The sequence below is a fragment of the Convolutriloba macropyga genome, chromosome 1, assembly GCF_964194025.1.
Source record: "Convolutriloba macropyga chromosome 1, txConMacr16.3, whole genome shotgun sequence".
In the NCBI taxonomy this organism is placed as follows: Eukaryota; Metazoa; Xenacoelomorpha; order Acoela; family Convolutidae; genus Convolutriloba; species Convolutriloba macropyga.
Window position 1 is genome coordinate 64,459,465 of NC_134468.1, and position 25,383 is coordinate 64,484,847.

At 36.5% G+C, this 25,383-nt stretch overlaps 1 protein-coding gene across 1 annotated transcript; it reads left to right on the plus strand.

Annotated features, from left to right (window-relative positions):
• Positions 1–473: 473 nt before the first annotated feature.
• Positions 474–25,383, plus strand: LOC142341634 (transmembrane protein 214-like). Its single transcript, XM_075392744.1, has 3 exons — positions 474–549; positions 14,271–15,704; positions 24,373–25,383. Exons 2-3 carry the CDS (start codon positions 14,276–14,278, stop codon positions 24,951–24,953), a joined length of 2,010 nt encoding a protein of 669 aa, XP_075248859.1. The 5' UTR covers positions 474–549; positions 14,271–14,275; the 3' UTR covers positions 24,954–25,383.

Below are 25,383 nucleotides of genomic sequence, written 5' to 3' on the forward strand. Positions count from 1 at the left end.
ATTATCAACATTGTAAGATTTTCATCATTGACTCCTGCATTCTGTTGTCTGTGCTTCGGGCATTGAGACAAACTAATTACAGTTGTCGGGGAATACGCTCAATTGCTCCAAGTTGAAATCAACAACAACTTCAAGCAGTTTTTCCTCCTTTTAATCGACCGATATATTCCAGTTTAAGTTTGCATAATTAAGATTTACATTTTGATGATGTTTGAACTCGTTTAAATTGAAGCGAGTTTTGCAAGAGTTCGTTCATTGCGCCATGCAAATATTTCATTTGTGAATATTTAATTTGTTTGTGGCAGGTAGTAAATGCAACAGAGAATGACAGAAATATCTTATTTGTCAGAAACGAGAAGTGTTTTATGTTCTATCCTCAATTTTGTAAACATTTATTGATGTTTTATTTGGTTTTTGATTGCAATTAGAGATTTGCCGTGTTTGGTGTTGTCATTATGTTGGGTGATTTTGTCGGTATTTCAAGCTGTTACTCTACAGCAGAGCTTTGGAGTTTATATCTGAAGTAGCCAAGTTCCCGTCAGGCACAAGGTAGCAAAACAGTTTTGTATAGTAATTGCATTAGCCTAGCTAGCTATCAGTTCAGAGACAGCTAATTCTACACATTCAGATCTTTTTTATGAGCTTCAAGAAATTCTCATACGCTACTCTCCTTATTGAATTTTCCACTTCTGAAAAAGAAATTGTTTTGTTTTTCCGTTGGATGAATGTGAACACCAATTTAGATTAATTTATGCTCTCTAATTTTGAGTGATTTTCAAACTAGCTTAAGCTGAATTCCTTCATTTCGTTTCTGTAGCATATCCTTGCTTTTGAGGCGTTAATATCGACAGACTTGTGGTTTAATGGCAGGTCAGTATTCTTCATAGTTGTAAGCTGGTCACAGCTCATAGTTAATTGAGTTTCGACTGGGTGACGTTTAGCTGATAGCACTGATAGCACTGGTTTGCTTCTGCTAAACCCTGCTAGGTTCTTTTTTCTAGAATGGTTTTCAATTTATCACAAAGTTTGTACGTTAAAATCTTCATTGGGTAACGTAGATTTGGGAATATTGAAAAGTTAACTGTTTCCTCAGCTTTGTCGTACTTGGTTGCATTCATCAAGGGTTCTTTTTTCAGCTACAGCATAAGTAGCAGGTTGACTTGTTTTGGCTTCCAGCTCATGTATGATACCTCGTTCAAGATTTAAAAGGGGGCTTCTGGACAAATTTGACAGCCTGAGCTCTCTTGGACAAAATTTTAGAGGGTCTTTGAGTCTGATTATTGTTTTGACATTTTTCCGATGCATTTTTTTGATTTGATTTCATTGTAAATTTTTTTGGCATTTGACGTGTAAACTTAACAACTCTTTTGCAGAAGCGCTGTTGATGCTCTTGACTGTGTGTTAAAAGAATGGAATACAAGCTAAATGGAATCAGTTTTTAGCCATGATCTAAGTCAGCAGAAAACTTTAAACCAAAAAAAATTTGGATAGGAAAATTTTGGTCTGTTATTCTTCTTAGGAATTTATAATTACCAAATGCAGCAATGAGAAAAAACAGCCTCATGATAGGGATTGAAATTTTTTCTGATGTGGTGTCGGATTCCTTTCTCTTTAAGGCCCCTTACTCAGCTAAGAACAACTGATATTGAGCAAGCAATGTTTTGTCCGAATGTGTTTGCTTGCGCTTGTAGAGCTGACCCATCAGCTTTAAAAGCGCGAATTGAAGCTCTCTGCGCAAAAACAAGACATTATGCCCAATCTATGAAGAAAAAAGTTTTTTTTCGGATTTGCTGGAGGAGATGACTCATAGGCTTCAAAAGCGCTGAAATAACCGGATTTAAGGCACTGTGCAGAACGAAGACAACTACGATATCTTGTTATATCTAATGGCAAAAATCAGCTTCGTTCTCCTAAAGAGCTCAGTCCTCAGGCTCCGGGACACTGAGTCCGCCAAGTTCGTTGATGCTTCAATAGGATCTGCTGTTGAAGAAGGGTTGCTGTTAGTTGTTGAATCATCTACATCTATGGTTTTACATTTTTCTCAATTGATGTTTGTGTCGCAAATGGAAAAAATCTGTGTTTAATTAATCTCGATCAAAATTTAAAGCAATTAGAACCAAAAAGTGTGTCTCTTTTCATGCTTTTTTCATGGCCGTTTCGTTTTAGAACATTTTTTCGATTTCACTTCAAGAGTGACATTGTCGTGTTTGACTTGTATTTTGCTTGCCCTAAATTGTTCTTGAGAAATTACGTCTGCTTTTAGTAAGCATGAGGAGCATTTAAGGTCTGAGATCCGTGTGGAAAGTGATGCAGTCTAGGTTACAGGAGGTGACTGGTTCGAATATTAGTCCAAATTTTTTGCACCTAAATCTTCCCTCCGAAACCATATTGTTTTAGTTTTGAGAAGTTTATGAGGTAGATAGTCAAATGTTTTTTTTTTCAAAATCTAGTTAGAGGGCTGTTAGTTTCTGAGATCTTGATTTTCAAAATATGCATATAATTTTGTAGGTATATCATAATTTGTATAGGGACCGACCACTTTGCGTATGTGTAATCAATAACAATTTTCGTGAAATTTTTTGACTTGCAGTAGAGCTGACAGATAGGGCGGTATGAATCTATTTCAACTTTATCTTCATTCATGAACACTGGAGTAGCCTCAATTATTTTCCAGTTGTTGGGGAATACGCTCAATTGTTCGAAGTTGAAATCAACAACAATTTCAAACAGTTTTTCCTCCTTTTATTCGACCGAGATATTCCTGTTTGAGCTTGCAAATTTCAGATTGACATTTTGATGATGTTTTACGTTTGAACTCGTTTACATTGAAGCAAGTTTTGCAAAAATTTGTTCATTGCGTCAAAAAAATATTTCATTTGCAAGATAAGTGGAATCGTTTTTGAACCATGGTCTAAGTCAGCAGAAAACTTTAAACCAGAGAAATTTTTGAGAGGAAAATTTTGGTCTGTTATTCTGCTTTTAAATTTATAATTACCAAATGCAGCAATGAGAAAAAACAGCCTCATGATAGTGATTGAAATTTTTTTTCTGATGTGATTTCAGATTCTTTTCTCTGTAAGGTCCCTTACTCAGTTAAGAACAGTTGATATTGAGCAAGCAATGTTTTGTCCGAATGTGATTGCTTGCGCTTGTAGAGCTGACCAATCGGCTTTAAAAGCGCGAATTGAAGCTCTCTGCGCAAAAACAGGACATTATGTCCAATGATGTCTTGTTATATCTAAGGGCAAATATCAGCTTCGATCTCCTAAAGAGCTCAGTCCAGAGGCTCCGGGACACTGAGTCCGCCAAGTTTGTTGATGCTTCAATAGGATCTGCTGTTGAAGAAGGGTTGCTGTTAGTTTGAATCATCTACATCTTTGGTTTTACATTTTTTTTTTCTGAATTGATGTTTGTGTCGCAAATGGAAAAATCTGTGTTTAATTAATCTCGATAAAAATTTAAAGCAATTAGAACCAAAAAGTGTGTCTCTTTTCATGCTTTTTTCATGGCCGTTTCGTTTTAGAACATTTTTTTGATTTCACTTCAAGAGTGACATTGTCGTGTTTGACTTGTATTTTGCTTGTCCTAAATTGTTCTTGAGAAATTACGTCTGCTTTTAGTTAGAATTGGGAGCATTTAAGGTCTGAGATCCGTGTAGTAAGTGATGCAGTCTAGGTTACAGGAGGCGACTGGTTCGAATATTGGTTCAAATTTTCTGCAACTAGATCTTCCCTCCAAAACCATATTGTTTTGCTTTTGAGAAGTTTATGAGGTACACATTCAAATGTTTTTTTTCTCAAAATCTAGATAGAGGGCTGTTAGTTTCTGAGATCTTGATTTTCAAAATATGCATATAATTTTGTAGGTATATCATAATTTGTATAGGGACCGACCACTTTGCGTATGTGTAATCAATAACAATTTTCGTGAAATTTTTTGACTTGCAGTAGAGCTGACAGATAGGGCGGTATGAATCTATTTCAACTTTGTCTTCATTCATGAACACTGGAGTAGCCTCAATTATTTTTCAGTTGTTGGGGAATACGCTCAATTGTTCGAAGTTGAAATCAACAACAACTTCAAACAGTTTTTCCTCCTTTTATTCGACCGAGATATTCCTGTTTGAGCTTGCAAATTTCAGATTGACATTTTGATGATGTTTTACGTTTGAACTCGTTTACATTGAAGCAAGTTTTGCAAAAATTTGTTCATTGCGTCAAAAAAATATTTCATTTGTAAATATTTTGTCTGTTTTTGGCAGGTAGTAAATGCAACAGAGAATGACAGAGTTATCTTATTTGTAAGAAACGAGGAGTGTTTTATGTTCTATTCTCGATTTTGTAAACATTTATTGATGTTTTAATTGGTTTTTGATTGCAATGAGAGATTTGTCGTGTTTGCTGTTGTCATTATGTTGGGTGGTTTTGTCTGTATTTCAGGCTGTTACTCTAAAGCAGAGCTTTGGAGTTTATATCCGAAGTAGCCAAGTTCCCGTCAGGAACATGGTACATTGGGTAGCGTAGATTTAGGAATGTTTAAAAGTTAATTGTTTCCTCAGCTTTGTCGTACTTGGTTGCATTCATCAAGGGTTCTCTTTTCAGCTACAGCATAAGTAGCAGGTTGACTTGTTTTGGCTTCCAGCTCATGTATGATACATCGTTCAAGATTTAAAAGGGGTCTTCTGGATAATTTTGACAGCCTGAGCTCTTTTGGACAAAATTTTAGAGGGTCTTTGAGTCTGATTATTAGTTTGACATTTTTCCGATGCATTTTTTTATTTGATTTCATTGTAAATTTTTTTGGCATTTGACGTGTAAACTTAACAACTCTCTTGCAGAAGCGCTGTTGATGCTCTTGACTGTGGGTTAAAATAACGCAATACAAGATAAGTGGAATCGTTGTTGAGCCATGGTCTAAGTCAGCAGAAAACTTTAATCCAGAGAAACTTTTGAGAGGGAAATTTTTGTCTGTTATTCTGCTTTTAAATTTATAACTACCAAATGCAGCAATGAGAAAAAACAGCCTCATGATAGTGATTGAAATTTTTTTTCTGATGTGGTTCCAGATTCTTTTCTCTGTAAGGTCCCTTACTCAGTTAAGAACAGTTGATATTGAGCAAGCAATGTTTTGTCCGAATGTGATTGCTTGCGCTTGTAGAGCTGACCCATCGGCTTTAAAAGCGCAAATTGAAGCTCTCTGCGCAAAAACAGGACATTATGTCCAATCTATGAAAAAAATTGTTTTTTGGATTTGCTGGTGGAGATGACTCATAGGCTTCAAAAGCGATGAAAAAACCGGATTTAGGGCTCTGCAGAACGAAGACAACTATGATGTCTTGTTATATCTAAGGGCAAATATCAGCTTCGTTCTCCTAAAGAGCTCAGTCCTCAGGCTCCGGGACACTGAATCCGCCAAGTTTGTTGATGCTTCAATAGGATCTGCTGTTGAAGAAGGGTTGCTGTTAGTTTGAATCATCTACATCTTTGGTTTTACGTTTTCTCAATTGATGTTTGTGTCGCAAATGGAAAAAAACTGTGTTTAATTGCTCTCGATCAAAATTTATAGCAATTAGAACCGAAAAGTGTGTCTATTTTCATGCTTTTTTCATGGCCGTTTCGTTTTAGAACATTTTTTGGATTTCACTTCAAGAGTGACATTGTCGTGTTTGACTTGTATTTTGCTTGTCCTAAATTGTTCTTGAGAAATTACGTCTGCTTTTAGTTAGAATGGGGAACATTTAAGGTCTGAGATCCGTGTAGTAAGTGATGCAGTCTAGGTTACAGGAGGTGACTGGTTCGAATATTAGTTCAAATTTTCTGCACCTAGATCTTCCCTTCAAAACCATATTTATGTATCTATATATAAGTTTATGAGGTAGACAGTCAAAAGTTTTTTTTTCTCAAAATCTAGATAGAGGGCTGTTAGGTTCTAAGATCTTGATTTCAAAATATGCATAAAATTTTGTAGGTATATCATAATTTGTATAGGGACCGACCACTTTGCGTATGTGTAATCAATAACAATTTTCGTGAAAATTTTTGATTTGAATTATAGCCGACAGATAGGGCGGTATGAATCTATGTCAACTTTATCTTCATCCATGAACACTGGAGTAGCCTCAATTGTTTTCCAGTTGTTGGGGAATACGCTCAATTGTTCGAAGTTGAAATCAACAACAACTTCAAACAGTTTTTCCTCCTTTTATTCGACCGAGATATTCTTGTTTGAGCTTGCAAACTTTAGATTGACATTTTGATGATGTTTTACGTTTGAACTCGTTTATATTGAAGCAAGTTGTGCGAAAATTTGTTCATTGCGTCACAGAAATATTTCATTTGTAAATATTTGGTTTGTTTTTGGCAGGTAGTAAATGCAACAAAGAATGACAGAGTTATCTTATTTGTCAGAAACGAGGAGTGTTTTATGTTCTATTCTCGATTCTGTGAACATTTATTGATGTTTTATTTGGTTTTTGATTGCAAAGGCAGATTTGCGGTGTTTGGTGTTGTCATTATGTTGGGTGCTTTTGTCGGTTTATCAAGCTGTTACTATAAAGCAGAGCTTTGGAGTTTATATCTGAAGTAGCCAAGTTCCCTTCAGGCACAAGGTATCAAAAAGATTTTTTAGAGTAATTGCATTAGCCAAGCTATCAATTCAGACACAGCTAATTCTACAGTTTCAGATCTTTTATATGAGCTTCAAGAAATTCTCATACGCTACTCTCCTTATTGAATTTTCCACTTCTGAAAAAGAAGTTGTTTTGTTTTTCCGTTTGATCAATGTTCACACCAATTTAGAATAAGTTATGTTCTCTAAAGAGCTCCGTCCTCAGCCTCCGGGACACTGAGTCCGCCAAGTTTGTTGATGCTTCATTAGGATCTGCTGTTGAAGAAGGGATGCTGTCAGTTTTGAATCATCTACATCTTTGGTCTTACATTTATCTCAATTGATGTTTGTGCCGCAAATGGAAAAATTCTGTGTTTAATTGCTCTCGATCAAAACTTAAAGCAATTAGAACCAAAAAGTGTGTCTCTTTTCATGCTTTTTTCATGGCCGTTTCGTTTTAGAACATTTTTTCGATTTCACTTCAAGAGTGACATTGTCGTGTTTGACTTGTATTTTGCTTGCCCTAAATTGTTCTTGAGAAATTACGTCTGCTTTTAGTAAGCATGAGGAGCATTTAAGGTCTGAGATCCGTGTGGAAAGTGATGCAGTCTAGGTTACAGGAGCTGACTGGTTCGAATATTAGTCCAAATTTTTTGCACCTAGATCTTCCCTCCGAAACCATATTGTTTTAGTTTTGAGAAGTTTATGAGGTAGACAGTCAATTGTTTTTTTTTCAAAATCAAAACAGAGGTCTGTTAGGTGCTAAGATCTTGATTTTCAAAATATGCATACAGTTTTGTACGTATATCGTAATTTGCATAGGGAGCGACCACTTTGCGTATTTGTAATCAATAACAATTTTCTTGAAATTTTTTGATATGCAGCAGGGCCGACAGAGAGGGCGTTATGGATCAATTTCCCCTTTATCACCATCCATGAACACTGGAGTAGCCTCAATTTTTTTCCAGTTGTTGGGGAATACGCTCAATTGTTCGCAAATGAAATCAACAACAACTTCAGGCAGTTTTTTCCCCTTGTATTCGACCGAGATATTCCTGTTTGAGCTTGCAAAATTTAGATTGACATTTTGATGATGTTTTACGTTGGAACTCGTTAACATTGAAGCAAATTTTGCAAAAATTTGTTCATTGCGTCAAGAAAAAATTTCATTTGTCAATGTTTTCTCTGTTTTTGGCAGGTAGTAAAAGCAACAGAGAATGACAGAGTTATATTATTTGTCAGGAGCGAGGAGTATTTTATGTTCTATTCTCGATTTTGTAAACCTTTATTGATGTTTTTGTTTTTTGATTGCAAAGGGAGATTTGCCATGTTTGTTGCTGTCATTCTGTTTGATGGTTTGTCGGTATATCAAGCAGTTACTATATAGCAGAGCGTTGGAGTTTATATTTGAAGTAGTCCAAATCTTTTCGGGCACAAGTTAGCATAAGAGTTGTGTATAAAATGGAGAAGTATCGGCTCTAATTTCTCTATTAGGTATTTTTGGCGAATCTTCTGCAGTCCTATTCCTTACAATTTCCGCTTCACGGTTTGACTTAGCTTCTGCTGCTACTGTTGAATGGTCTTTCACTTGTCGATTTTTGTCATAAGAAAAAGTTAATTCCTCAAGCTTGTGGTCAAAGAAGTTTGGTTCACGCAGTGCCTCAGGTATCATATTGTCTGCTGTAAACAAATTTTTATCGATATCCCGCAGATCTTGAATTTTATATTGTGGTTTAATGGTCTTGAGTCTAACTCTATGAAAGATTCGCGTGTTATTTGTTTTTACTTTTCTTATTAATTGGTTACTTCAAGTAAGAACTTTTTCAATTCCAAATAATCGTGTCCATTTGAATTCTAAAAAACTAATCTTCTCGTGTTCTGTAGAGAGCTTTGGGCTGAGCAACATGCAATAGTCATGTAATTTTAAGGGTGCAGCTTTGGCTTTTCTGTCATAATATTCCCGATATTTGTTGAAAGAATTAACTAACTTTTCTATGGTTTGACTGAATAATGTCGCCATTTTGCTTTGGATATCGGAAATATATTCATATTGGCGTTGCCTGTGGTGTATATTTTTGTTACTGAAGCGTAAATCTAATGCATTTTGCGGTATTCTACCGTGGAAGATAAGAGTTGGAGGGCAAGCTATTGTAGAGTGGCAATTAGTGTTGTGTTGAAACACTGCTAAATCTGCATATTTATGCCAATCCCTTGGCAATTGGTTTTAATAAATTCGTAAATAGCGTTTGAGTGGGTCAGGGGACCTTTCTAAAGCTCCAATTGTTTGAGCGTGTTTAACAGTAGCATGTTCAATTTTAATTTTAAAAGCGTTGAGAGCTCATCTAACATTCGCGAATTAAATTGTGAGCCTTGATCTGTAACTATGACTAATGGTATATAGGAATGCCGCATATTACATTGCATACGGAATTTACAGACTGTTTCAGCTGAGGTTGATGTTAAGGGCTGTGCAAACATATATTTCGAAAACAAGTCCAATCCTGTTAGTATATACGAGTCGCCTCCAGACTTTGGTAATAGGCCAACTATGCCAAATTGTAACTTTTCTGCGGGTAGGCTTGTATTTGAACTAACGGGGGATAACGGCACATGTAGTGTTTCGTGTTTTGGAGATTTAGCTTGAAAATATGTGAGGCAATTGTTAATATAGGTAATCAAAAATATTGTGTAGCCCAGGAAACAGAGTTTCCTTCGGAACTCGTGAATGGTCTTTTGTATGCCTAAATGTCCTTTAAACTTAGAGTCATAAGTCCGGTATATAAGTTCTGTTTGCAGTTGTTTTGGAATGACAATCTGTTTGATAAAATTTCTTCCTGTATGGTCATAAAATTTTCGGCAAAATATGTTTCCATCAAGAATTAAACGACTAAGTTGCTTATGATATTTGTGTAAGTCGTACGAACCATACATGTTTATTGGTGAATCCTTCTTTTTTAACAAGTTCACTGGTTTTGAATATCTTGGTCCTTCGACTGTTCATAGAACATATCAATTGCTTTTAAGCGCTCTCTCAATTCAAAATTATCCAAGGGGTTTTCTTCCGATAATTTGTTGATACTCTGATCTTCCGGCTCAATGAAGGAGTTTAGCTCAAATGTACTGCAAGTTTCCTCACTGTCAATAGTTATAAGAGGAACGTGAACTGCTATTGTTAATGTTATAAGACTATTATCCGGTGTTTGCGCTAGTACATCAACTTCAATGTCTCTTATAGGAATTCGATCGCTTAACTTCAGCTTTAACATGGTGTTAGGGTAAACATGAATGCGTAATATATAGTCTGCGGCTGCGTTAGCTTTTCCAGAAATTTGTTCTAATACAAAGTTAAAAGATAATACATAGTCAACGGCGTTCCATATGTTTTCCAGGAATTTCTTCGTCTGAAAGGAACGTGTGACACTTGGTTTTGTTGACACTCCCCATATGTAGTGCTCGAAAGACTCAAAGGCTAAATTTATTCCGAGGAATTCTTAGGCATAAATTGAGTGTTTAAGTTGCGCTGGCAAAAACAAATGGGAGCCAAAAGAAACAGGTGCGTAAGTTTTATCCTTGTTTGATTCTTCAGTTTCTAAATTGTCTTCGATTAATAGGATAAAACCTGCTGCGTAAAAGCTGGCATCACTAACGATTATGATCTGGCAAACTGGTTGAGCTAATTTCAACGACATTGAACAAGCTTTAATTAAGTCATTTTTGAGAGTAGCCAGAGATTCTTGATGTTGGTTCGTTATGTTAAATTCAGTTTCTTTTGTAATAATTTGAAGAAAGGGTGCAGTTTAAGTGCAAGACTTGGTAAAAATTTTTGGAAATTTTGCATAATCCAATCAATCGACAAACTGGCATTTTTCGGTTGAGAGTTTAAAACCTAAACATTGAGTGCAGCGGAAAATTTGTTCTAAATTATCGCTCAACGTGTTTCCATCTTTTGCACCACTTCCCAGGTCAACGAAATAAACAAAACACTTATCACTAGCAACACTTGACTGTAAATGCTTACTCACACAAGAATTGAATGCTGTTGGTGATCGGCCGAGTTCTTGTGCTAGTCTTTTGAACGCAAAGGTTCTATCTTCAAAATTAAATGCCAGTAGTTGCAGACTCAAATTGTTCGCCATTTGCATAGAGAAATAGGCTTGGCTGCAATCCATTTTTGCGAAGATCGTTTTTCCTGCTAGATGCGCTGTGGCGTCGGCCATTGTTGGCATAGGATAACTATTGTTGTTATAATCATGGCGTAGCAAGTGATTTATACGTCTAAGGTCAATGAAAATTCTGAGTTTTCCTGGAAACTTTTTCGTTGCAAATACTGGAGACGAGTAACGGGAGAAATGTAGAGTAATAATAATATCGTAGTACTGCATAAGAGCTAACTCTACCATCAGTTCCTCTCTTGAGGTGTATTGGTGATGCAAGTTTTGGTTAGTAAATTGGTCTATTGTGCTCCGTTGTCAGTTTAACTGTACAGTCCGCGTTTTTTCAAGGTCCAATCTATGACTAGCAAATATTTCATGGTATTTGACTAAAAAATTTTCCATATATTTTTTTTTCTTCATGCGAAATTACCGAGTCAGTCCAATCCAAATTGAAAAAAGAATTAATTCTATTTTTTATCTACTGTCGGATCCAATTTTTCATCCTGTCGTAATTTCACAATAGTGTCGTAAATTATTTTCCAAACCCCTGTAAGTTTTGAATTGTCATGACAGTTGTCAGGTGTTGGGAACCAAAAGTTATCTAAAGGTATTGATGTTCTAGAACGTGTTCTGTTTTTTTCGTTGAAAATTTTATTTTTTGTAATTGACGATGTAATTGATGGTTCAATAGGATGTATATAGTTCGCTTGATTTGGCGTCAAGAAAATGAACTTTGCTATTCGAGTTCGTGGGGAAATAGTAATAGTGAAAGGCTTCAAGTTCAAAATTCCAATTTTCGTTCTTCGTGTTTGAGTAAGTTTGGATCAAGTTTGATTATTGAAGAAGTGACACATAGGCTCGAATAAAGAAGACGGCTCATTTCTTCCATTGGCATTGTTAAAAGCGATTTCTAGTTTGAGAATCGAGACTTCGACAATATCTTAAAAATTTGGTTTCAGTGTAGTTTTGCTTACTGTAATAAGCACTTCCTGTCTTGAGTTTTTTGGATTACCCATGGAGTTGAGACTCAAGGTAACATCTGGAAAATATCATAGTTTGTTTTACGGATCAATAACAATTTTGATTTTTGATAAAGAATGGGTTACCAAGAATAGCCACTAATTTGATCAAGAAAAAAAAACTCTTCGCTATAAGTTTTCAAACCAACATTTATTTCGATAAGTACTTTTCCTAGTACTCTGACTTTTTTCGCCATCAGCAACATAAACTCTTTCAGGAAAATTGTTCAATAATTTAGGAAATTATGCTGGGTTATTTTGTGTATTTTTAGCATAGTTTTTGAAAGTGCACTTGAGAATGCCCCAGTGTCAATTAAAATTTTAAAGCAATATCCTTGAAAGTATAATGGCAAATAGAAAAGACTTGTACCCGTTATCGGCACTGAATTATAACTACTATTAGCTAGTGCTGTACGAAAAAGCCGCTGCTGCGTAATTAAATTTTGGGATTGTAGCGAATGGCCATTGCGTTCCTCGCTGTGGTACTAGTTTGAACCAACACTGACTCTGTACGTGGTTGACCAAAGTTTCTTCAAATAATTAGGCTATATCTGTGATCACGGCCGCGTTGGTTATAGAAACCACTGCCAGTATGACCGAATTGTTGTCGTTGGTAATCTTGGTGGTTCGAGGGTCTGTTATTTCCGCGGTTTGAATTTAACTGTTTTTGCCGTCAAAAGTTACCTCTATGAAACCCTCTATTGTTTGACCGGTCGACCGAGATTTACATTTTACTCATTTGCCTGCCGAGTTCTCTTTTACTAGACGCTAAATTTTTATTAGCAGCCGCGATGTTGTTCAATGCTGTTGCAAGGCTACTTGAGCTATTGTCACTAATAGAAGTGAATCCTGTCGCTTGAGCGTCTTCATCAGGCAAGATGCTTTTTAATGTTAGTCTTTTTGAGACTGATGCACATCGGTCATTTACAGTTGTCGTTTCCGGTTGCATAAGAAGCTTCAAACTTATATGCGTTGGCATTCCTGAAATGAATGCGTCCCTTATTCGCATTGTTCGTTCTGCTGAATAGTCGTTTCCTCCAGAAGTCTGCAAAAATTATATTTGCAAGTCTTGTGATATCTGTCAGAGAGTCTTCTGGCGTCTCTTTTGATAGATTGAACTTTCGTTCTTGAATCTTTAATTTGTAAAGCTCCACTCAATTTGCGCTCAAAAATCGGTTTTCTAGTGATAATAACGCATTATTAAGTGTGTTTTTGCTGGCAGTTGTTAATCCCAGAAAATAGTTTAGAGCTACGCCTTGCGAATGAATTTTTAAAAATCCAACCTGTTGGGTGTTTGGTACTTGAGCAAGGGCGATGTAAGATTCCAGTTGCTCGCGGAATACTCTAAAGTTTTCAGTAACAGCTCCTGTGAATGGGGTCAAGCTGACGCTTTGTGGCGCTGCTGCTGTTGGAAGGGGAGCAATTCTTCTAATCGCTGTTGCAATAGCATTTGCAGCTGCTTCAACATCTGTCATTTTGTCAAGAGTGTAACTTAAATCTCAAAAAGACAAATTTTTTTCTTAAAGTTCTGGAATGGGTCAATGTAAGGATAATATAAGACGTAAAATATTGATATCAAAAAATGTATAGAGTATATAGGAAACCAATGTAAATTAGGGAAAGTTGATAAGTAAGGTAAAATAATTAATCAAGTTTGAAGCACATTTGGGGGTTTAAATGAATTTTTATGTTCGCTAAATCCAGCCCGGATAAAATTGAATTAAAATCCGGGCAGGTAGTATCTGTAAAATAGAAGCATTTACGATTGTTAATTGTATAAATTAAATGCAAGTTTAATGAGGTAGAATTGATTATGTAACTGTTTAATAAACCTTTGTCGCCAATTCGAATTCTAAGCTTTTTTCGACTCACGCTCACAGTTTTAAATATATATTTTTTAAAAATATAATAAAGCCATGCATTCTTTCGAAACAAATAATCAACTTTTGAATTCTCTAATGTATATTATCTTTCTGCTCTTTTCCTGTCATCACCTATCACTATTAATTCTATCTTTTCTAACTATTTCAAATGCAGGTTCTGAGCCGACTCCCTCTAATTATCTCAATTTCAAAACAACTCTGCAACTTTATTCCTCTATCTCTTTCAACTCTTTCATGCAACTTCTTACTCAATTAATTTAGTAAGTCAATCTAATAAACGATTCACAATCCATTTCTAAGTATATAATTTTCACCCAATAAAAAGTATATTATTCATATCAAATCTGGATTAAGAGTTTGTATATGACATACATTACGAAAGATTCTGTGTTTAATTGCTCTCGAACCAAATTTTAAGCAATTAGATTTAAAACGTGTGTCTTCTAATGCAGTCTAGGACGCAGGAGGTGACTGGTTCAGTTTGTCCGACGTTAGTCGGTAATTTTCCTTTAAGATGTTCTGCAAGCCGAATTACCCATAATAACTCGCGTTTTCGGTCTTTAAGTATTTGACAGCTGCAAAAGCACTGATATTCATACTGATTTTAGGAAAAATGACTGAAAATGCTTCGTCGTGGCAAAAGATTGAAAATAAATCTGCTAAGAAAAAGTCGCTTAAACCGGGCAAACAGGTAAACGCCCATGGAGACTCAACACCATCAAAGCAACAAAATGGATTTGTCAGCAGTAATCATGCTGTCACCAAAAACTCAAATCTTGTGAATAATATGTTTGATGACTTTATCGAAGGTGGAGATGGAACTCGGAAAAAAGATAAAAAGTTTGCTGGTAAGGGAACTTATGGAACGCCTGTCATAACAGGAGAAGATATACTGAAAACGGGATCGGTCAAGTCAAAATTCGGAGAGACAATCAGTTTCTTCACAGCAACAGCATCTGAGCAGGCATCAAAGTTGACTGGTACTAAAAAAGTACCGGTTAAAAAAACAGAATCAAAGTCAGTATCATATGCAGTTAATTTCAATGGTTTAAGAGTTGAACCTATTAAGGAAGAAATTGAAAGCCTTGCAGATATTGACCAAGTCAAAAAGTGCCTTTCTCTTGCAGTATTTCTGAATATCCAGAAGACACATCAAGATCAAGCAGGCTGGGAGACAAAATCGTTTGAATCAGGCGAACCACTATCAAATTTGCCAAAAGATGTCGAAAAAGTACTTAAAAGTTTTATCCAGTCAGTGCCTGAATCAGCTGCAGGAGCTAGTTTTGAATTAGTCCTGGCTGAATTGATTTCAAAATGCCAGAGTCCGGCAACAACTTGGGGGTACAAAGTCATTTTGCAGCTCTTGGGAAGATATCAACCTGAAGCATCGATTCTTAAGCATCATAAAAACCTCGCGCGTCTTTTCGCCAATATCATATCTAATAAAACAGCCAATGTTGTCACGTGGGCTTTATTGCAGCCAATCGTAACTGACCCTGTGCTAGGACTGCGAATTTGGTGCAGAATATTGTTGCCATCAATTTCCAACAAAGGCCTTGCGCCGTCAATTTGTGCAGCCTTGGATCGTCTCATGTCCATTGATGCACTCTTTCTTGGAACTCAGACTCTCGCTCATGCAGATTACTTTCCTCTACTCGATTACACATTTCCACAACCCGGACTACAAAATTTACTCGACTTGAAAACTCATCGAACATTGCAATCTTACTATCCGAAGCTTAAGATGATGGCAGCTATTAATACCCATGCAATTGACTTTTTCTCTTCCTTCCTCATGCGTTACAAAGATAATCAGTCGAAAGAAATGTTAGATGAGCTGCTCAATTGTATTGTGTTGTGCCTGCGAGCGAATCCCAAATGCTATGAAATGTGGGTGCAAATGTTTGATGCGTATTCTGTTCAGTCTAGCACCTTTCTCACCGATCTGATATGCAAGTGGGAGGAGGTTCCTGAGCTTCCCCGGAAGGACTTGAACAAATTTCTGGACAAGGCTCAAAAAACTCTGGAAGCTAACCCTAACGGTAATATTCTCTTCTAATTTATTTTCTTTATAATATGGGCTTCAATGTAAAAATTGTACTGCTTGCTCTTCAGAAATTTTCAAGTCATCGTTATTTATAAAAACGTTTTGTTATTCTGATTGAACTTGAAATGATTGCTCTCAAACGAAGTTTGAAGCAATTATTGTAAACGTGTGGGTCTTTTTTAATGTGCAATTTTTGCTTTACCGTTTTGCTCTAGAACATTTTTTTTATTTCACTTCGCCTTTTTTGTAGTTCTTTTAGTTGTTCTGTTAGTGGTATCGTTAAGGACAGTTGTTAATAGCTATTCAATGAGCCATATCGTTTTCTTACTGATTTGTTTTGAAATCAACGGCTTTAACGATGTTGGCACAACTTGTTATGAAAAAAATGAATATTATTTTGGATTCTGCCTAATTTTTTAGTTGTTTTTGGTGTTTTGTCTTAATCCCACTAATGTTAGGTCTCTAGATTCTAGTGAATCATATTTGATTCTATTTAATATACTTTATTTGTATCTAGAAGGTTTCACGACTTTGACAAGACTTAATGAGCAATTTTTTTTATTCAGCATGTTGTAGTTGTTTTTGTTGTCCTGTCACTTAGTCACATTAATGACAGGTCTTATTGAATCTGTAATGACCAATGTTTCATTTTTTAACTTCTGTGTTCAAATCTAACAGTTTCAACGATTCTGACACAACTTGTTTTTAAAAATTGAAATTCATTGTTGTTTTGTCGCTAGTCTCATTTTTGCTTAGTCTCATTTGATATCTAATGAGACATAATTGATTCCATTTCAGGATTTCACTGTTTTACTGATGATTTCAGTGGCTTTGAGAAGATTTGCATGCATTTGTTCCTTTTTACGCGGTCCCTGAATTGTTTTCCTTAAAGTTTATATGTGCTTTCTATTGGCTGTGTTGCTTGATAGTTCGGTAGATTTGTTATTGTCAAATTTTAATTTCACGTTTCAATAACTTATTTTCAAAGTTTCATTAAAAATTGATTTTTGTCAACTGTCGCTTGCTTTGTCCTTTTTCGTTTTCTCTCGGTGTTATTGTGCAAAGTTGCTTTTTCCTATCTAAATTACCATTATGTAGAGGTTTTTAGATGCTATTGTGTTTGGGAACTGTTAACTTGGATAACCCTAGCTTCCAATAAGTGGATTGAGAAGTTTTTAAGGTTTTTGTAATGTTCTGTTTATTTTCATGGACGTATTAGTATATGAATTTTTTTACTATCAAGGGCTGTTTTTCCAAAGAGTTCAAGAGAGCTTCATTCGGTTTATTCAATCCGCAGAGGTTGAGAGTGCTGTCTTCAGCTTGTTCAATTCTTTGAAAGTGTAATCCAGGACTTGTCCTGCTATCTTTTGTGGTCAAGATTTTTTACGAGCATCCACGATCATCTCAAACTCATTCATCCATGATATATCGACTGAATTTGGTGGGTGGCGTTATTTTTCACTCTTTGTGGAGATATTTTTTGTGTTTGTTAGCCTGATTAAGTATTTAGTCGCACGTGATTTACTTCATTCTCATTAATAACTTTCCTCACTTTCAAAGGAACTTGTCTTTTACTTTAATTCATGGAGATAAGATCAACCGAGTGTGTGTATCTGTATCACTCTCATAAAGAAGTATTCTGAGAGCAGCTGATCGAAACAGCGTTGACTTATGCAAATTCTTAGTTGAAATATAACATCTCAGCAGTTAATAAAATCTAGTATTTGTTTTAAATTATCTGTTTCAGACTGCATATGTACAATGCTGTCGTGGCTATCTTCTGTCAATCTTGCAACTATGATTTTTTATTTCTTGTATTTTGTTTTTTCTGACGTTCACTAGTGTACAGAGTGAATGCGTTTTGGATTCTGTAATCTGATGAAATATTTTAAAGCTTATGCACTTTATAGCTGTTCTTTTTTTTGACATTTTGTGCTTGAGAAGCCTTTTTAATTGCTCTCAAACGAAGTTTGTAGCAATTATATTAGTCCTGTCGGTCTTTTTTTTTAATGCGATTTTTCGCTTGACCAATTTTTCGTCTGACGCTTTTGACTTTTCGTCCTCAAAAACGGGATAAACAGGTAGCGCCCAGCGGGCATTATGTGCTCTTAGAGCCTTTCAGGTCTGTTTCAGCTCAAACTGTCTTGGAGACTTATACTTATGGTGTGAGGGGCGGTTCTTAGAGGTTGACACCCCCCTTTGTTGACCCCCCACCCCCACTATTGGGTCCAACCCCCACCGCGCTTTTGCCCCCCCCACCCAGTGCTGCCCCCATCAGCCCCCGGTGCACCCCCCCTCCCCCGTGGCTAGCTACTGACCAAACCAACCGCTCGCCGGTCGTTTGAGAGCAATTCGCCCGACGTTAGTCGGTTATGTTGGATTCTTTCTTCCTCTCTCACTCTCCTACGAGCGAGATGTTAAGTAAGCGTTGAAATGAAATTACGCTTATCCTCACTCACTCACTCACTCCTTACTCTTTGCCTCTTTTGACTTTCTCCCCCCTTTTTCCCTCTATCTCTTTCGATAGTGTGTGTATTTGTGTGCTGTTTCATCCTCTTATTATTTTTTACTTTTTATCCCCTGTTAGTGTTTTTGGTTTCAAATTTGGAGAATTAATTGCTTATCCGTTAATCTAATTTTTCATTTGATGAATTGTTTTGTTCATCCTTTTTTCTTCGCCTTTAATTGATCTTTTTCATACTATTCATTATGTTCTTTTCATTATTGTTATTATTGGTTTAAGCACTATTTACATGCTCAAAGGCGCTGTACAATAGATTTCTTAGAACAAAAAAGTTTTAAGCTTCTTTCTGAAGGCGTTTTCGTTTGTTAAAAGTTTCGTTTCAAAAGGAAGTTGATTCCGTTCGTGACAGCAAAACTGAATGATCTTTTCCCAAAAGCTGTCTTCAAAGCTTGTGTTTGAAAGTTATAAATGGGCTTAGATCTTGTCATTTTGCTATTTCGAGATAACAGCGAGTTACGATAGTCTGGAACCCTCTGCGGATGGTGAACCAGATGATGACCCATCAGAAGAATTTGGAAAAGAATACGTTTTCGTATAGGTAACCACTGCCACTGTCTAATAATATCCAATTTGGCATATCAGGTGATGTTCTCAAAATTAATTTGCATGCACAGTTCATAATCCGTTGTAATTTCTGAAGGAGAACGTCGGGCAACCATAATAAAGCGAATTATAATAGTCAAGCCTAGTGAGAGTTAAAACTCTCACAAAATCAACTAATGAATCTTTCGGAATGGAATAGTCTCTGATGGAATAGACTTTATGTAGAAATAGTAACACCTACTCAATGAGCTAACTTACTTGTTTTTTTTGTTATGTTTAGTCAAATTATCAGGTAATGTTCTCAAAATTAATTTGCATGCACAGTTCATAATCCGTTGTAATTTCTGAAGGAGAACGTCGGGCAACCATAATAAAGCGAATTATAATAGTCAAGCCTAGTGAGAGTTAAAACTCTCACAAAATCAACTAATGAATCTTTCGGAATTGAATAGTCTCTGATGGAATAGACTTTATGTAGAAATAGTAACAACACCTACTCAATGAGCTAACTTACTTGTTTTTTTTGTTATGTTTAGTCAAATTTTCGCCCCATTAAACAATTTTTGCACAGTGCCGAATATTGAATCGAAAACTTCTTGAGTCAAATTTTAGACAAAATAAACAAACCTGTTATCAGCATAAAAATGATAATTCTTGTTGAGCTTCACAAGTATAAGCTCTAATGGTAACAGATAGCAAGTAAGAAGAGGGCCTAAATCAGAACACCCGTTTCAACTGACTGCATTGAAAAAGTGTCAATTGAAACTAATTCTGATCTACCACTAAGGTAGCTCCTGATAAAGCTGAGAACACGATGCCCAATTGCTGTACTATTTTCAAGAACAGACAAGAATATCATGGTCAACTGTATCAAATGCGACTGATAAATCAATATAAAGCGTACATTTACTCAATTCTTAGTTAAGAAAAATGCCATCAGTTACTTTCAAGAGTGTTGTTTCAGTTGAGAAGAACTTTCTATAAGCACTTTGGAGTTTGCATAAAATATTGTCTTTTTCAAGATGATCTATGTTTTTGTAACACAGCTCTTTCTAATAATTTTGAGTTATTGTGTACATGTTTTTGTTGTATATGTTACCCAAAAACAATGTCCGGCCTCTGAATAATCCATATATAACAACACATAAGCTGAAATGAAACTAAATGGACTCCTAAGTGCAAGTGGAGAATATTTGATAAGTTTATCACAACAATTAAGCTAAGTTAGTAGCTTAGTTTCGGGTGTGTATTAATTAGGAACTGCTATTAAGGTTAAAATGTCACTCTCAAATGTCATTCTCAATTTTGGTCTTATTTCTCTACTTTTAAAAAAAACTTTATGGGCCAATAAACCTTTTTGAAGGCTAGTGCATGGTTTGATGGGTATATTTAAATAGGCCAAATTTGGCCTTGAGAGGTATAATTTTAGCAATGATTATATTTTTGTTTAGTTTGTCTGATTAATTTAGTTTCTCAACGTTGGATATTTTTTGTTTTGGCTGTCATTGTTCAATTGATCTGGTGGTTTGGAACAATATTTCCAAGTTTGTCATTCAATTCTTTAGGTTGCATTTCTGGACTTGTGTTGCTATGATTTTTTTATTTCGTCAAAGTGTTTGTTACTACCATATTACATCTCAACCTTTTCAAATAGGCTTTTTGTTCATTGGTACATGCAATTTCAGTTGAATTGCGTGCGTGACGTCATTTTTCGCTCTTTGTGGAGCGAGGGTTTTGTTAGTTTGCGTGATTAAGTTTTGGTCACACGGGACTTCTTCACTCTGAAATTAACTTCCTCACTCTGAAATTAACTTTTTTTTAAAAAAAAATTGTGATAAGGTCAATTGAGTGTGTCACTTTAATTGAAGCATATTTTAAGAGCAGCTAATAGAAGCAGCAATAAGTTATACAGTTTAATAATCAAAATTTAACATCTCAGCTTTTAATGAAAAATTTATTTTTCCTCTTTCTGTTACTATCTTTGAGATTGCAAGATCTTAGAAGCTATTGCGGCTATTTTCTGGCAATCCACCAGCTATGTTTTTTAATAGTAAAAAAGTTTAGAACCCATATTAAACGACTTTTCTAGTTTCCAGCATTCTACCGGCTGTTTTTTTATTGCTGTTTTTTGTACTACAACAGACTTTAAGGTTTTATAGTCTTTTGTATTAATAAGACAGTGTGTGGTTGACTAAAATTTGTGTTTTTCGAAAATTACTTTTTCTTCTATCAAATGCCGTTATTTTTTAAACGTGAAATGAAAAGGTGGTCTGCAGGAAACGTCCCTTCGGGCGTTTCAAAGCCTTAATATTTAAAAACTGTTCTGTTTTTTAGTTGTCTCTGTTGGAAAACTTTTCAATGTTCTTTCTGCTAAGGCGACTATTGGATTTCTACATCCTCTATTTTGACTTTGCCGTCGGATGTTTTTGTAGTTTTGTTAGTGTATTTTGAGCTGGGTTTAAAGCTTTATTTTTGTGGACCAAAACAATCCGTTGAGTGGTTTGTAAATTTTTACCGGCTTTCGTCATCCCACGATCTCTATAGTTTTAATTTTCCAATCCACTAGCACGAAACACCAATTGTGTTGAGGTCACAAGTGATGGATAGAACTATTGGTAAATGGCCTTGAACTTCCACAAAGCGGACTGGGCAAGTTTTAAAGACGACTTTGAACTAAAACTGAAGAACCAACAAAGGCCAACAAATGTCTACCACGCGGAAAAGCCCTTAAGGAAAGCCATAAATGCAGCGGCTGAAGGCATGTCCCACAAGTAAGAATTAAAACATTCGTTGCCAATTGAAGTAAAGCGTTCTGAAAAGAGATGAAATCCTATGAAAACATCCAGGGGACCCGAAAATAACGCAACTAAACCATGAAATAAACAAACTTGTTCGAAGCCAAAAAGCGCAGAAAGTGGATCAAGTTTGTACAACACACTTAAAGAGGTAACTGCTCTAAACTCTGGAGCGCAGTTAAAGGACTTTTGCCAGATAACGCTAAGCCACCCACAAACAGCTTTATACTTTGACCCTAAGGAAACGACTCCTCACCCTGATCCAAGGAAATGCACCAAGTTTAACCAAATGCACTAAGAACAATTCGGAAACTGGGAACAGAGGGCAGAATGTTGAAGAGTAACACAGTGAAAGAAGCTATAAGAGGCACAAAGAAAAGTAAGGCGCTAGGCCCAGATAGAATAGCGCCAATCCACTCACAGTGCCAAAATCCCGAACATCTGGAAAGTTGGCCGGGTTATACCCCTACACAAGCCGGGAAAACCTATAGACGAATCTAAAAGTTTCAGACCAATTGCCCTTCTCTCACCTATTACAAAACTAACAGGAGAACTCCTACTAAATGACTTTATAGAATATCTAGAAAAACATAAGCATTGCTTTAGATCTGAGCACTCCACAACAAGAGCTCTCAATACTGTCATCAACAATATGCAGAAAGGCCTTAATCAAAAGAAACCCTGCAACCGTACTCTACTAGTAGCCTTAAAAATCGCCGCCGCTTTCGACACGGTTGATCACGACCTACTACTAAGGGACATACTCGCGGCAGCACTACCGAATAGCGCTCAAAGATTGGTCGCTTCGTGCTTACAGGGCAGGTTTTCTTACTTAGAATATAACAATTAAAAGTCAAAGTGAAGAAAAGTCAAACATGTTGGCCCCCGAGAAGGTGTATTCTCGCCCATGCTCTTCAAATATACTTCAGCAAGCTGCCTCTTCCTCCGAAAGATATAAACATTACGTCTTACGCTGATGATATAACTTTAACTACATCTCACCCACAGGTTTAAAAATTACGTGGCATGATAACTCCATACCTAATTACTATACAAGACTAGCTAGAAACAAGAAAACTCAAGTTATCAGGTGAAAAATCAAGTGCAACTGTGTTGACAACCTGGAGCAAAGAGGCTAAGTTTCGCCCACACCTCACTATCAGCAATTCAGCAATACCTGTAAAGTCCAAAGTCAAAGTACTTGGTGTTACCTTCGATAGTATGCTCAATTTTGGAGAACGTGTAAGAAGCACCAAAGAGAAATTACAAAAGCGCAATAAACTCCTGAAAAAGATCGCTTGTAGCGACCAGGGCGGCACAAAAGAGACACACTCTCAGTGACTTATAACGCCATCGGTCGGAGCGTCCTGAACTACGATGCTCCCATTTGGCTTCTACAATCAGCAATACAAACTGGAATCACCTGCAAACAAGAAAACATTGCTCTGCGCACAAATACTGGCTGCGTAAAAATGTCCGACGTTAATGACTTACACAATGAGGGTGAAATGCTGCCTGTTAAAGCTCACACAAAAATGTTAGCAGAGCGATTTCTAGCCGGCAGTTATCAGAGGCATCGTGCTGATCATAGAACAACCGCTTCAACCAGTTTTCGTCCCATGAGACCGACACTATGGTACTTATAGGGACCGCGTGAAACAACACACAAAGAAAAAAGAGCAATTAAATTGCAAAGAATACAAAAATGCGCTTCCATATTCTGTTGAACAAAGACAACTAGCAACTAGGTACACTTCCACCAAAGATAGCAGAAGAACAAACCCTGCCACGAAGTGCACGTATTCGATTAGCACAACTGAGAACTGGATACTGTCCCCTGCTAAGCTTTTACTTGAGGAGCTGTGACAATGTACCGCTGTCCCAAATGTGATGTTGCATCACATGACGTAAACCATATTTTTAACTGCAGTTCACCACGGACTTGAAAGTGATTGTCCTGTGAGAAAGTGAGGTAACCAAATGGTTGGACTTAATACCATTAGTTCTACACGACCACACTGCACAGAATAATCTGCCTTCCTTGCCCCTTTCCCCTGATGTTGACGATGCCCCTCCTGGTCCCCCTAACCCGGGGACCGAATGTCATTCACCATGGCGTAGATACAGAAAGGTCGCCGCAGAACAAGCGAGTTGTGGATAGGCAGTCACACACTACTACTAATATATCTATTCGTACTATGATACGAATGTTAAAAACGGCAATAAGCGCCTGTATACCGCCAAAATTACCTGCGAATTGCAGCTCTGTGTGACAGCTACAACAACAAGCAGCATTTGTAATCACCCCTCTTACTCTGCTCTTTATTTGTTGATTAATCTGTTGCGCCGTAATTTTGTTAGCTATAACATTTATGCAAACATATTATGACAATTGTTTATGATCGTAACAAACCACTGCGCTCACATAAGAGTAGATTAAAAGCTGAGTAAAAGTTAAAACGATAAGGATCCTGAGACGACGATAGGGAAAATTCTTTTTTGGTTTGTGGGATTAATTTTGCGGTCTTAACCTAGCGCCAGTCTCTTCCATTACTAGAAATTGAGGTAACTTAAAAACATAATACTATTTTCCATGTCCAATAAGTTTTTGCAAGTAAACTTGCCGGAAAGGCTTTTGAGAGAGGAAAGTTTTTTATACTTCATTTTAAGTTGCTTGTGTCACCTTATTTCAATCTGTATCTGTTGGTATCTGTATAAAATTACTAAAATAACAGGCCAGCTTATTTCAGAAGTTAGGAAATACATAGCTTATGTTGGTTATTAGTGAATTATTGTTACAGGTGATGGATTGTCGGATACAATAAAACAGTTCAAGGATCAGTTGCATGGTAAGCCACGTAAAAAGGTCACCTTTGGCTCCAAGTCTGACGAATGTCCAGGTGTCAAAAGGCGTTCAGGTCTGTTGTCGAAGCTGTTCAGAATTATCTTAATTATTGCCTTCTGTGCTACAGCCGAATATATCATCAGAGGTCAGGAATCGACTACAAAAGTTGTTCTCGAAGCGACCAGTCGGAACATGATTCAGTTGCACAATGGATTTGTCAGAAAGTACCCAAAAGAAGCCAAATACATCATGGGTGCATGGAAGGACGCAACTGCACGTGTACGGCCTAAATTGATGTACTCGTACAACACTGTTTCCAAAAAACTGGGAGAAGTGCTTGATTTTGTGTACCGAGACGGACCTGTTCGACTTTCATCTTATTTGAAGAAGGAAGTGTATCCCTCCTTGGAGTGGTACTATCTGAAGCACTGGCAACCGACAATGAGCAAGTTGTCTCGATTTGTGGGCGAAAATGTAAAGGCATTTGTCAATAAATACAACCTGGAGACTTTGCTGCGTCCGTACGTGCAAAAATAACTGACTGCAGCACGACAGTATGTAAATTAAGCTGGCTTGGATTGTGGACTGCTCATGGTTGCGGTGCTTCCTAAATGTTGACAAATGAGAAATGTACACTTAAATTATCGTTTCATCTGAATAATAATGTATTTGATTTGCTCAGGAGAACTAAGATTGTCATACTCACAAAACACTGCTTCCTATGAGGCAAATTAGAACGCCGTGAATGGAGTTTTGTGTTCACGAATGCCATTTACCTAAGTATCCGATTAATTGTTTTATATGTCTTATATAAATTATATTCACTCATACATGCTGAATTTTACTTATAGTATCTGATTTTGATCTTGGCTGTATGAAAGGTTTGCATTGCTTCCCGGGTAAAACTGGGGAGCTATTCGCTTTAATTATCGTTGTTCTGCCAGACGTAATTGATGATTTGCTCAGA

Bases quoted from the DNA above. Each gene is read 5' to 3' on its own strand.
- LOC142341634 (XM_075392744.1), top strand. From the start codon at position 14,276: ATGACTGAAAATGCTTCGTCGTGGCAAAAGATTGAAAATAAATCTGCT. The intron at 15,705-24,372 runs GTAATATTCTCT...TTATTGTTACAG, and splicing joins TCTGGAAGCTAACCCTAACG to GTGATGGATTGTCGGATACA.